The sequence below is a fragment of the Leptopilina heterotoma genome, unplaced genomic scaffold (assembly GCF_015476425.1).
Source record: "Leptopilina heterotoma isolate Lh14 unplaced genomic scaffold, ASM1547642v1 Lhet_70, whole genome shotgun sequence".
In the NCBI taxonomy this organism is placed as follows: domain Eukaryota; kingdom Metazoa; phylum Arthropoda; class Insecta; order Hymenoptera; family Figitidae; genus Leptopilina; species Leptopilina heterotoma.
Window position 1 is genome coordinate 3,041,448 of NW_025111162.1, and position 14,012 is coordinate 3,055,459.

General features: G+C 28.6%; 2 protein-coding genes across 2 annotated transcripts; both read right to left on the reverse strand.

Moving 5' to 3' along the window:
* Positions 1–2,315: 2,315 nt before the first annotated feature.
* On the reverse strand, positions 2,316–3,281 carry LOC122510565 (ATP-dependent DNA helicase PIF1-like). The gene has a single exon (XM_043625319.1). It carries the CDS (start codon positions 3,279–3,281, stop codon positions 2,316–2,318), a length of 966 nt encoding a protein of 321 aa, XP_043481254.1.
* A 1,549-nt stretch (positions 3,282–4,830) lies between these two features.
* LOC122510566 lies at positions 4,831–5,826 on the reverse strand. The gene has a single exon (XM_043625320.1). It carries the CDS (start codon positions 5,824–5,826, stop codon positions 4,831–4,833), a length of 996 nt encoding a protein of 331 aa, XP_043481255.1.
* Positions 5,827–14,012: the final 8,186 nt, after the last annotated feature.

The following is a 14,012-nucleotide window of genomic DNA, read 5'->3' on the forward strand; positions in this document are numbered from 1 at the left end:
TTTCTAAACGAAACCCTAGATTTGAGAGTCAGTGTAACTCTCACTAGTTCCATTTTTTTATTAAAGGGTAAGCCACTGTAAATGTAATAAAAGCGCCTGTTTTCAAGAATTTTTTTGATATAAGGAAAAGGAATACAATTATATTTATGTGAAATATGATTAGTTTTATATTTAAATAAAAGAATACAAATTAACAATAAAAGATATTACAAAATGGCGAAAGTACAGACAATTTTTGTAAAGTGCTTTTCCTTTGAAGAGCTTCGCGGCACGCGGGTGCAAAATTGAATCTGGAACAAAATATAAAATTTTTTCATTATCTACATGAGAATAGCTAAATAAACACGTAGGGATTTTAAAAAATATTAATTTTTGTGCACTTTGCAAAAAATCAAAATCCTTTAAAAAGAATCATTTTTCGACAAAAAAACTTTTAAACTTTTAAAATGTATAATACATATTTATGAAAAAGTGAAAATTTTTACTATTAAAAAATGTTTACCATTAATCTGCAATTCCAGCACCATAAAAACATCTTTCTGTATTTGTACTATCTTCTATGCAGTTTCTGCTCATCAAGTAGTCAACCGACGCAGGTAGTCGTTCCGAAGGGGCCCAGCATCCACGGTAAAATTGGCTCTTCGTTCCATGAGAACGCGATGTGAACGCTTGCTAACATCACCCATTTGATCAACATTGTGACGTCAGCACGTCGCGTTCACGTCAATGTATAGGCAACATATAAACACTCGAAATTTCAATGAAATCGATTTTGGACTCATATAAAACCCTTTTTTTCTTTATTCTCTAATGTTCAAAACATTTTTTAACTAATAAAAAATCAATTTTTGGAAGTATCTACAGTGACCTTACCCCTTAAAATGACTATTAAAATTATTTCGCAAATTCAGATTTTAATTATACTGTTATGCCCTTAAACCAAAGAAGTATAAACAAAATTATAACTTGTTATAATTTTACCATTATTTTAAGAATGTAATAAAATTTTTTAAATCTTTATAAATTTTATGCTTTTGAAAAAAATGTATATTACCACTAAAAAATGTATACCATTTCTTTAATTATTAAGTTACTTTTTCATATAGTAGACAGCAATTAACTGTTCAAGCAATCTATCATAATTATCATCATCATCAACAACATTTTTAATATAGTTATGTATATGAGGCATTTTACGTGAAATGTCCTAAGTTGAAATTTCAACTTCTTGAAAAAAATTGAAACTCGAGGAATTTGTTGTTCTATCAAGTAGAAATGTGACCCAAAAAATATTTTTGATTTTTTCGAAAAATTGGAGGGGGTAGAGGGGGGTCAATTTGACCAATTTTGCCAACATCGGCTACTTTGTAAATTTTTTCTGAACATACTTGTAATGGGAAAAATTTTTTAGAATATGTTTCTGAAAGGTTTTTTCGTCCTCTTTCCAATGGTGTATTTTATTTTTTAATATTTTAAAAATTTAACCTAATTTTTGATAATTTATATTTAATTTTCAATTTCCCAAAAATCGGTCCGTTTTTTTTAAAAATAAATTATTGCAAACGAAAGCTGAGGTTTTTTCCTATCGGCATGTAAATTTTCAGAATGCCCTTTTTTTTGTTTTTAAGTTATTGAATTTCAAAGAATAAATTGCGGCGCGCAGCGTCCCGGGCGCCTCGTCTCACGCCGGTTGCCATGGGTTGCCACGCGGCTCAGTGCAACCGCGACGCAGCGCGCCGCAATTTATTCTTTGAAATTCAATAACTCAAAAACAAAAAAAAAGGGCATTCTGAAAATTTACATGCCGATAGTAAAAAAACCTCAGCTTTCGTTTGCAATAATTTATTTAAAAAAAAACGGACCGATTTTTGGGAAATTGAAAATTAAATATAAATTATCAAAAATTAGGGTAAATTTTTAAAATATTAAAAAATAAAATACACCATTGGAAAGAGGACGAAAAAACCTTTCAGAAACATATTCTAAAAAATTTTTCCCATTACAAGTATGTTCAGAAAAAATTCACAAAGTAGCCGATGTTGGCAAAATTGGTCAAATTGACCCCCCTCTACCCCCTCCAATTTTTCGAAAAAATCAAAAATATTTTTTGGGTCACATTTCTACTTGATAGAACAACAAATTCCTCGAGTTTCAATTTTTTTCAAGAAGTTGAAATTTCAACTTAGGACATTTCACGTAAAATGCCTCATATATAGCATTACATAAAAGTATTTCATGATAAACAACATTTTTTATATATAATTTATGTGGATATTCTGAATTCTTCTATGCTGCAGAACCAATAACATGAATTTTTAGATTTTTTTCGACTTTACTCGAGAACCAGCAACATAAACTTGACCATGACCAAATGCTGAAATTGGCAAATATATTCCTACTTTATCAAATGATTGACCCTGGGATTTATTCATAGTCATTGCATAAGCAAGTCTAACTGGAAATTGTCTTCTTACAATTTTAAAAGGTAATACATCTTGTGATGGCGATAAATCAATACGAGGAATAAATACTATTTCACCTTTATATTTTCCAGTAATTATTTCTGCAGAAATTACGTTTGTTAATAAAGATTTGACAACTAATCGAGTCCCATTACACAATCCTTGAACTAAATTCATATTTCTTAAAAGCATAATTATGCATCCTTCCTTTAATGATAGTTTATAAGGAGGTAAACCATCTGGTGTTAAACTGTTTAAAAATTCTATTAGAACTATATTATTTATATCTTTTGGGTCATCATCATCGACATGTGAATCATTACTATAATAAACTACTTCTTTTCCTTCTAATTTTAACAAAATGCGTTCATTCATGTCTAATACTTCAGAATTGGTTAATGAAAGAATGCAAGATGAAAATACAGACGAATCATTTCGACTTATTGAGGATCCATATACTTCATCAATTAAATTTTTATTCGAAATCATATCTTGCGGAATTTGTAAAACATCATTTTCTCTTTCAAATGTACTTTGTGGTTTACCATCACCAACATTTAATAACCAGTTTGAAAATTCGATTTGATTATTATCTAATCTAACGTTAGAATGTAAAGACTTAGTTTGAAAATGATTCCACAATCTACTATTTTTTACACATACCTCAACAATATGAGTACGATTGCCGTGTGGAACAATTGGCAAAGTTTGTCGAAAATCTCCTGAAAGCAAAATAACTTTACCTCCAAAAGGTTTCTTACATTTTGTCATGTCTCTTAACATCAATTCCATTGCTTCTAAAGCATATTTAGGTGCCATTGTTATTTCGTCCCAAATAATAATTTTGGCACTTTTCAAAAGTTCAGTTTCTTTTGACCTCCCACTTATATTACATGTTGAATTTTCATTAATTGGTATAGGAAACTTGAACAAAGAATGTGATGTTCGACCACCTTTTAAAAGATGCTGCAGCTATACCAGTCCATGCAACTAGTAAAACTATCAAGCCTTCACTTTCAACAGCAGTGATAATTGTATTATGTAAATAACTTTTTCCACTTCCTCCAGGTCCGTCGACAAAAATATACCTATTCTTACAATCATTGTTATGTATTGCCATCATAACCTCATCAAAAATTTGACTTTGATCATTATTTAACCTCTCAATGAGAATAACAGCTTCTTTTTTCAACAATCGTAATGCTAATTCATTATTTTCTAAATCTACAAAATTATAATCATTAAGAAGTTTATGATCTATATTTGGCAAACCAAATTTATGTAAGGAAAACCCATGAAAGTTAAGTACTTCGTAAATTAAAATTCACGATTTTTGTATTGAAATTTCTGCAGGTAAATTATTATCAAAAACCATATACTCTTTATACTTATTCCATAAACCAACAGCATTCGCAGGCAATCCAAATACACATATATATGCAAACAGACGACAAAGTTCATTAGGAAACTTCATACTTACAGCTTCAGATAAACAATTATCTAATTCATTATCATCTATCATTAAATTTCTTGCCTTGGCAGCTTCTACAAAAGTACTGTATGTGACACCTTCATATGTTCTTATGTCTGCATACGATTTAGCACCACGTACATATAGTAATAAAATTCTTAAAAAATACCTTTCAATATCTTTTGGACTGACAAAATACATTCGAGAAATTACAGTTTTTGTCATTCTGTTTCTTCTTTCCCAAGTTTTTAACCACTTCAGCGGCATGGCGTTCCAATTGGCGTCGCGTGAGTAGGTCACAGAAGCGGCAAAAAATGCGAAAATGGCGTTCCAATTTAAACTTGATTTCTAAACTCTGTAAACAAATTAAGTTTACCAAACCAAATGTTTTTTATTATTTAAGATTATGAATCTTAAATTGATTTTCAAAACATCAAATAGGCGGGTCCAATATTGTGAACTATTTTGGGTGAATATTGGAACGCCATTCGTAAAAAGTGTTAAAAATTGGCTACATTAAAACCTTTATAAAACCATTTAACACCTCCAAAAAATAATTTTTTTTGGTCTATTCATCTTCATTTATCTTAAATAATAAGAATATTCAATTTTGGCAAGTTTAACTTGACTACAGACTTTTGAAATCGAGTTCAAGTAGGAACGCCATTTTCGCATTTTGTGCCGCTTCTGCCACTTACTCATGGAACGCCAATTGGAACGCCATGCCGCCGAAGTGGTTAATGATTCAACGAATACATAATTATATGGTATTTCTGAGTACAAAAGTTGGCGTGCTTCAGGATCTTTTGTATTTAATTCGAACCATGCTGTTAACGTTGTATTTTTATATTTATCAATCGCTTCTTGCTCCATTCCATCTTTAAAACATATTGCTTGTTAATTAGGTAAATGCACAGCTAATCTGTATGCCGCATGTGATTGTTCGTGCATATTAAATTCGAATAATCTATGCATTGCTTCTGGTGGACATACATAACGTGTATTCAAATAATGTTGAGGTTCATCATAGTGCATTAAATCATTATTATCTTTAATACCTACCATTGCACAGTCATGGCCCTTAAAACAATACTTAAATAAGTATTTCACACCACCTATACTACCACATGCTACAACATTAATGTGACATTCAAATGTTTTACTCAAATACGGATTATATGGTACAATCATCGAATTGGCTGCAGTGCATTTAATTGTTCCATCTTTTATATTAAAAATAATTTTTTTACCATCATTTCTTCGTCTATATTCCGGATAGTTTTTTGAATCATAATTTGTTTCTGAACAAAATGGTTTTGGATAATGTTTCACGCAAATTTTTGTTTCCAGATTCATGCAAGGCGAATTCATATTTTGCTTTCCACAAGGTCCATGGACTTGAAATTGTTTTACAATTTTAAAAAGTTCTGGATTTTTTGTTTTATCTGGAATTTCTGCACATATTATTTTATCTACAGATTCTGCATCACGAATCGCAAAAGTTTTATCCAAAAATAAAATTAAATGTATGTGTGGCAATCCACGCTTTTGGAATTCTGTTACATACACATAAGCGAGAACTGATCCAAAAATATTTTTATCTTTTAATTCACTCATAAGCGATTTTACCTTTTGTTGAAAAACTCTAGCTACAATATCCGGTCGATCAGTCGCAATTTCACCTTCCAAAAAATTTTCTCTAATCTCTCGCCATTTTGGATTACATGTCATTGTAATGAATAAATCAGGTTTTCCAAATTCTTGAACTAATCGCATGGCATCCATAAAAGATTGTTGATACGAACGTGGTCCTCCAGTAAATGTTGATGGTAAAATAATTATTCTTCCTGGTTTTACATTTTCTCTATTTGCTTTATTATGTACATAATCCATTAATCATCAGTACATTTCTACTCGAAGTTGTTTTTGATTTTTATAAATGAAACTTATGCGTCCAGCTACGACTTTTGACCAAATATCAACTATAAATTGTTGACTTAATTTTCCCATTTGCGTACATGGATTAAACATTCCTCTGTAAGAAAGGCAATACATATAAAATTGTAAAGCAGTAACATTACGAACACTATTAATTTGCTTAATGTTTACAGTCCATCCTGAATCACCTGAAGGAAACATTAAAAGATATATCATAGGATCAGCGTTTGCACTAAGAATAGAAATGGGAATACTTTCAGAACCTTTTGGATGTATACATATATCACGATCCACTGGAGGTTTACCATTTTCACTCACAAATACAACTGCTACTTCATTACAAGAGTGTACATTGAATTTACTTTGATTTAATGATCTATCCCGTTTGATCCACGTTTGAATATCCCTTATAGGTTTATTTTCCAATTTCGCTCTAGTTTCTTCTTCTAATTCTACTTCTCTCATCATTTTCAAGGCATCTGCAAATGGACTAACCTTTCTTAATAATTTATCTATTCCTTCCAGTAATGGTGGTGAACATTTTTTATTCGATTCATTTTTTAATCGTTCAAATACAGCTTCATTAGTATCAAGAATATACAGCTGACCATATTTTAAACTGTCACCATCATTAGGATGAAGAGCATATGTTTTAAGATACACTTGTCCATGTATACGAAAAACATAAGGACCATACCCTTTAGGAATTTCTAATTTAGCTCCCATACTGGCAAAAGCAGAAGAACTGTTATAAGAACGAATATTTTTCCTAAAAATTTTATCTTCCAAGTTGGAATCATTTAATAAATTACGTAAATAAATCTGATAATCATTTAAATCATCTAATTTTACTTTTCCCTTATGACAGCAACTACTAAATTTTTTATCTAGTGGTCTTTCACACATAAATTGTAATGCAGCACAAAACTCGCACTTAACATTCAACAAACCCAAATAATTTTGTTCAAATTTACATTCATCAAAATTTTCAAAAGACATAATTGCAACTCCTAATGTAAGTTTTTGTTTTTTATTTCTTAAATCTATTTCTGCTTCTGAGCTATTACGTTTTCTCAACCCATCATTCTCTTTTCTAATTGTTTTTTGCTCCTCTGTTCCTTCTTTCCTTAGTTGCTCAATTATACAACCTCTATTATCATTATTATTAGTTGAATTAAAAATCTTATCATTTTTTTTATTCAATAAACCCTTAGTCTCTGAGTCTATTTTTTGGAGCTTTTTCTTTTCATTCTTTCTTTAGCTTTTATTGCACACAATCTTTGTTTATCGTTTTCTTCATTTAAAAGACACTTACTTTTGGGGTGCTCAATTAAACAGCCTTTATTGTCATTATTACTAGTAGAATTACAACTCTTATCCTTTCTTTTATTCAAAAATCGCTTAGCCTCTGAATTTATTTTTTGGAGCTTTTTCTTTTCAATTTCAGTTGCTGTTTCTCGTCTATTACGTTTTTTTAACCTATCATTCGCTCTCCTAATTATTTTTTTCTCCTCCGTTTCTTCCTGCCTTACTTTCTTCATTCTTTCTTTAGCTGTTATTGCACACAATCTTTGTTTATTATTTTCTTCATTTAAAAGACACTTACTTTTGGAGTGCTCAATTATACAGCCTCTATTATCATTATTACTAATTGAATTAAAATTATTATCATTTTTTTGATTCAAAGAACACTTAGCCTTTGACTACTCCATTGTTACAATTTTATTATTATTTACATTATTCCAAGGGTGTGTCTTCAAAAAATTATAAGAATTGGTTTTTTCATATTTCAAAAGACGCTTCCAATCACACTCTACAATCGAATGTCTCATATTCGATTTTCTCATCTCTGAAACTGACATAGACGATTATCTTGAAACATTTTGTTTAAATGCTGCCTTATTTTGTTATTTATGCTTTCGTAATTAACAGTGTTTGGCATAACAGATCTTCATTTACAAATAAAGTACTTTGCATTCTAAACACAGAATTTGATTCTCTTTCCAAAATTTTTCCAAATTCATAAATCTGATTATCACTTAACATTTTTTTATTATTAAGTATTGCTCTATATTCTCTAGCACTTAAATTAACATGACCTTCTATTCTCGACATTTTTTAATCAATATTTTCTTCTTAATCTAATTTTAATTCCAATTTGTGGGTTTTAATAATAATAATTACGTTTTCTCAATTTATATTTTCTACATCACAATTTCATCAATTCTTACAAAATCATTGTCTCTTATATCAATAATACAAACCAACCAATATTTAACTCATAAAACAATATTCAAGATTTCAAGTAATAAAGTGTATTTACTCCATTTCAAATAAGCAACATTCCAATTTTATCCAATATTTAATAATTTAACCAACATATCAATATTTAACCAATCAAATCATATTTAACCCATAAAACAATGTTTTTGAATTCAACAACCAATATTCAATTTAATTCATTTTCAATATGTCAAATTCCAATTTTATTCAACATACATATCCAATAAGCCCTAAATTCAATTTTATCCAATATATATTCTATTTAATATATTTCATATTCGTCAAATTCCATATTCATCCAATTTACATATCCAATAAGCCTAAATTCAATATTATCCAATATATTCTATTTAATCTATTTCAAATTCGTCAAATTCCAATTTTATCCAATATATTCTCTTTTTTCCATTTTAAATACGTCAAATTCCAATTTCATTCAATATATTTCTCTTAAATCCATTTTAAATACATCAAATTCCAATTTCATCCAATATATATATATATATTTCTCTTTAATCCATTTTAAATTTTAAATACTTTAAATTCCAATTTCATCCAATATCCAAATTTCAATTTTATCCAATATTTCTTTTCTTATCTTTTATTTCATCCAAATTTCAATTTTATCCAATATTTCTTTTCTTATCTTTTATTTCATCCAATATCCAAATTTCAATTTTATCCAATATTTCTTTTCTTATCTTTTATTTCATCTAATATCCAAATTTCAATTTTATCCAATATTTCTTTTCTTATCTTTTAAATAAAAAAATCAAATGTTATTAAAAACAGAAAAAATATCAAATTTTATTCAAAACAGAAAAAAATGTCAATTTCTTTATCCTTTAAATTCAAAATGAAAAAAACTATATCAAATGATAATATAATATTTATAAAAATATAACTATACCTCTCACGAAACACTTTAATTAACTCTCTACAAATTGTAGAGAAATTATACAAAAAAAGAAAAGAAAATGTCTAATGTTATCGAAAATAAAAAAAAGTATATCAAATAGTAATGTGATATATTCAAAAAATGAATATACCACTTACGAAACACCATTGTTAACTCTCTACACTATATACAAGGAGTGATGTCCAAGTTAGTCCCGTGAGGGAAAGAAGCCTTCCCCCACCATACGGCACACCAAGTCAAAACTAAGTCCCGAGCAACCCTTACTTTCTTACGATTCTATACATATGTTGTTTACCAAAAAATGTTAAAATTAAAAAAAATTATTATTTTTCCAGATACATAGAATGAAGTTAACTCTACCAAAAACCATACCTATTATTAAATAAATATTTAACTTAATCTTTCAATTTTAACATTTTTTTGGTAAACAACATGTGTATAAAATCGTGAAAAAGTAAGGAATTTAAATATGTTAATTTAAAAATTAAAAATGTTACTATTTAAAAATTTATATTTTTCATTATTAATAGAAAAGTCATTAGCAGTTTTCCTTAATGAGGGTTTGAGGGTCCAAGCGACCCCCGCTGTGAAGGTTGCTCGGGACTCAATTCCAAGTAGCCCTCGCAGCGGGGGGCGCTTTGCCCCCTCTAACGGCGAACAGACAAACTAAAAGCGAACAGACAAAATATATATATGCAAACGGAATACGGACTTTAATATTGTTAATTTTAAATTATGTGTACCTATTCCCTTTTTGAATAATATGTTCTGGTAATATAACATTATCATCTGCATCATTTAATTTACCATTGACAACTTTGAGTAAAAAATCTACAAATTCAGTTTCTTGTGGTAAAGCTCTCATATTATCTGTTAATGTGTATTTTTTAAATATTTCTATAGTTTACTATTTTTTATTGATAAATTTACTATTTCTGATTTAGTACCCCGTTCTTTAATTGGTAAAGTTTGTCGAATATCTCCGCCTAGAATTACAATTTAAACACCAAAAGGTTCGTTGGAATAGATAATCCATAATTTCTAAAGCATATTTTGGAGCCATTGGTGCTTCATCCCAAATAAAAACATCTATATTTTTTAAAAAGAAGCCTTCTAAAGATTGAACTTTAATGTTTAAAAATGAATCACTGTATAATGGAACGGGTAAGCCTAAACCTTTATGAACAGTATTTCCATTAGGAAGCAGAGTCGCAGCTATACCTGTAAATGCCATGTTGCAAACATTTATTCCTTTACTTCTTAACAATTGCCATAGAACCATCAAAAGAAGAATCCTTTAGGGCATCAAGTACATAATCAACTACAAGTTTTTGTTTTACATTTAATTTAGCATAATTCTGTTCTCCTATGTTAATATGTTTTGCAATATTTATATCATTTACTTGTTCAGTAAAAATTTCATCTTGTATATCTAATAACCCCTAAAAGTCAGTTAAATTATATCCTTCGTTAAATAACATTGTTTTAATATTACTACAAGCCCTTTGTATAGCTTCAATATCGTTTATTTTTTAATAATATTCTGACATTTGACCTTTAAATTGTTCCCATATATAGTTTATCCGGATGTACAGGATGACATTGAATTAAAATTCTTGTGAATAATTGGCGAAGTGAATAAGGCATCATCCATAATGCAACTTCTTCGATTGTCCTAATCCACTCACTATCATCTTCTACAAGTCCTAATGCCAAACAAGCAGATGTAAAAGATTCATGAACAACTCCATTAACTGTTCTAAAGCTTTCAAAAGAAAATTCTCCTTTTACTGTAAGCAACAATAATCTAAGATGAAATAACTCCAATTGATGTGGATTAACTGAATACATTCTTCCCAATACTTTAACATTACGAATTCTTTGTTTCCATTTAAGAGATTTAGTTACCCATGTATAATGCTCTGGTATATCTGAATAATAATAATACTTTTGAGTTTAAAATAATCAAAAAGTTTTGTATTTAAATCGAAAGAAATGCCGTTACTATCTTTTTCTTCTCGAATAATAACATTCTGTTCATTTGACAAATGTATGGGTAAGCAATTAACGCTATGAGTCTTTTTCTCTAAAGGTTTACTTAGAATTCTCCAAACTGCCTCAACTAGACCAGCATATCTATTTTCTTCATAACGATGTATTTCATTATGATTAACAGTTACCTCACCATTCGCATTTGTGAAAACAATAGATGCATCATCATGCCCTTTGAGAATATATTTATATAAATATTTAACAGACTTGATACTCGAAACTATTTCTACAGTAATATGGCAATTAAATATTTCTGAAAGTTTAGGGTAATACGGAACAACATTAGAATTATCAACAATAAATCCATTTGGTCGTTTATACGCTTTATTATTATTTCTTCGACGACAATAAACATAGCAATTTTTTTTAATTGTAGTTTCTTCTTGGTAACTTTTTGAAAATGTTTTTAAATATTTCCCATCAATTAAATACCAATCTCCACAAGGTCCGTGAATATTATTTTGCATTATTATTTTATGTAAAATAGGAATAATATTTTCATCAGAAATTTCTGCAGAAATATAAAAATCAACACTTTCAACTGTTAATATTTTAGAATTTTCTTCCAATATAACTAACAAATGAATGTGTGGCAATCCTCGCTTTTGAAATTCAGTAACATAAACATAAGAATTAACTTCTCCAAATAATTTATTATCAACAATAGGTTTAAGTAGATGTTTAACTTTTAATGCGAAAACCCTAGTTACTATATCAGGTCTATCAGCAGCAGTTTGATAGGGGAATAAATTTTCCTGTATCTCTTTCCAATTTGGATTACACGTCATTGTGATAAATAAATCTGGTCTACCATGACAAGCAACAATAGCCATCGAATCCTGATATTGTTGCATTATATTGCGAGGTGATTCTATAAAAGTAGAAGGCAATATAAGCGTTTTTTACACGTGTACATCATTTTCCAACACATGATCCTTTCTTAAAAACGAGGTGCGTAAGATCGACTAACTTCAAGTGTAGAACTTTTTCTTGATTGGCTATTTTTTCAAAATCCTTTATTCCTTTATTTTGATTGGATAAAATTCAAAATCCTTTATTTTGATTGGATATAATCGAGACGACATTACTTACTGATGTCAAAGCAGCTAACTTCAAGTGTAGAACTTTTTCCTCATTGGCTGATTTTTGGCTGATTTTATAATGAGTGTTCCTGATTGGCTGAATTTTATAATGATGGTGACCTCACACTTTTAAATTTTCGTTTTTCTCTTTTTTAAAATTAAAATTAAAATAAATTAATTAAAATTTATTTATTAACTAAAAGTTAACCAAAAGTAGTTTAAGATAAAAATAATTTTTATTTATGATTTGGTTTGTAATAAATGAAAAGTTTTTTAATAATAAAATATATTTAATTTTATGATTCATTTTAGACGCTTCAAAATTGTTGCGCGCGCATCTTTTTTTCCAAACAATTGTTTGTTCGCTACGTAACCTCACCTCAGTGTGAAACGCATAGTTTTTTTGGTTGGTATGAAAAATTACAAAATATTACAAGTGTCAGCAACTGTCAGCCATTTGCAAAGTGTGACAAGTGTATCGTTTCGATAAGAAGTATTGGCTGTTATTTGCTGAGTGATTTTTTCTGAAAGTGTTGATTGTGAATTTTGTTGTTTTGTTTTTTTGTACATTTGAAAAAAGTTGCAATTTTTTTGTACATTTGAAAAAAGTTAAAGTACATTGCATACGTTACGTACGTAAGTATTAAAATTAAAATACATGTAAATACAAATTAAATTTTTTGTTAATATTATTTGTATATATATTTATTAGGAAGAGTTTGTAAATATAATGTGTGAATTATTTGATTTATTAATTTAAAGAATTTAATTAATTTTATTAATTAAAGTTAAAGGTTAAAGTTAAATACATTTATTTAATTAAAGTTAAAGTTTTAAAGTTAAACTTTGAAGGATACATTAATTTAATTAAAGTTAAAGTTTAAAGGAATAAAGGACATTTGCCTAAAGGTAAGGTCGACTAATATTAGAACTATGACTGTTGAATGTAATTGTGAGTGTCTTCTTAGGAATCGAGCTAGAGAAAAAAGTTTCCAAAATGAAGAAAATAAAATTGTTGACAATAATTTATCATCGTTGAATTCAACCAGCAATGTTTGTAAAAAAAATTTTGTTGATAGTTGTTTAGAAGATTTGCCTTTAATTCCAGCAAATGATGTTAATAATATTTCTATTGATTCAAGCAATGGAATGAAAGATACAAGCTTAATAATAACTGAGAAGCAAGGAGAAAAAAGAGCTATGGTTCATTTTCCTGAAGAAGAGGAAAAATATAAAATCATAAAACGTCAAAAAAAGCTGCTTATCAAAAAAAATATCGACAAAAAAGCGAGAAAATAATAAAATTGTTCGCTCTGAATCATTGGATTCTAATGAATTCATTAGTGCAGAGCAAACTTTAAATACGAGGCCCCAAAGCACATCTACAGCTTTATCATCAGCAGAAGAAAATATTTCTACTTCTAAAGTTAAAACGTCAATTCGTGACAGAAATGTTGCTTACAAGCGCACCTCTCGACAAAATAAACATACTTCTGTTCAAAAACAAAATCAGTCTGATATTATTTCAAAGTCACATATAGAGATGGGTTATTGTAATGAAATGAACATTACACGTGATCATTCTTATGTAAAACTTTGTGAACATAAAGTTAACAGTGAATTATTTATAAAATCAAAAACTAATGATGACTGTAATGATTCAAGAAATGTTACAAAATATACTAATTTAAAAAATGAAAATCAAGTAAAAAAAAGATCAATAATACGTTCTTTAGAGGAAGAAGAACAACATCAAGTCATGAAACGTCAAAAGAAAGCTGCTTATCAAAGAAAGTTTCGACAAA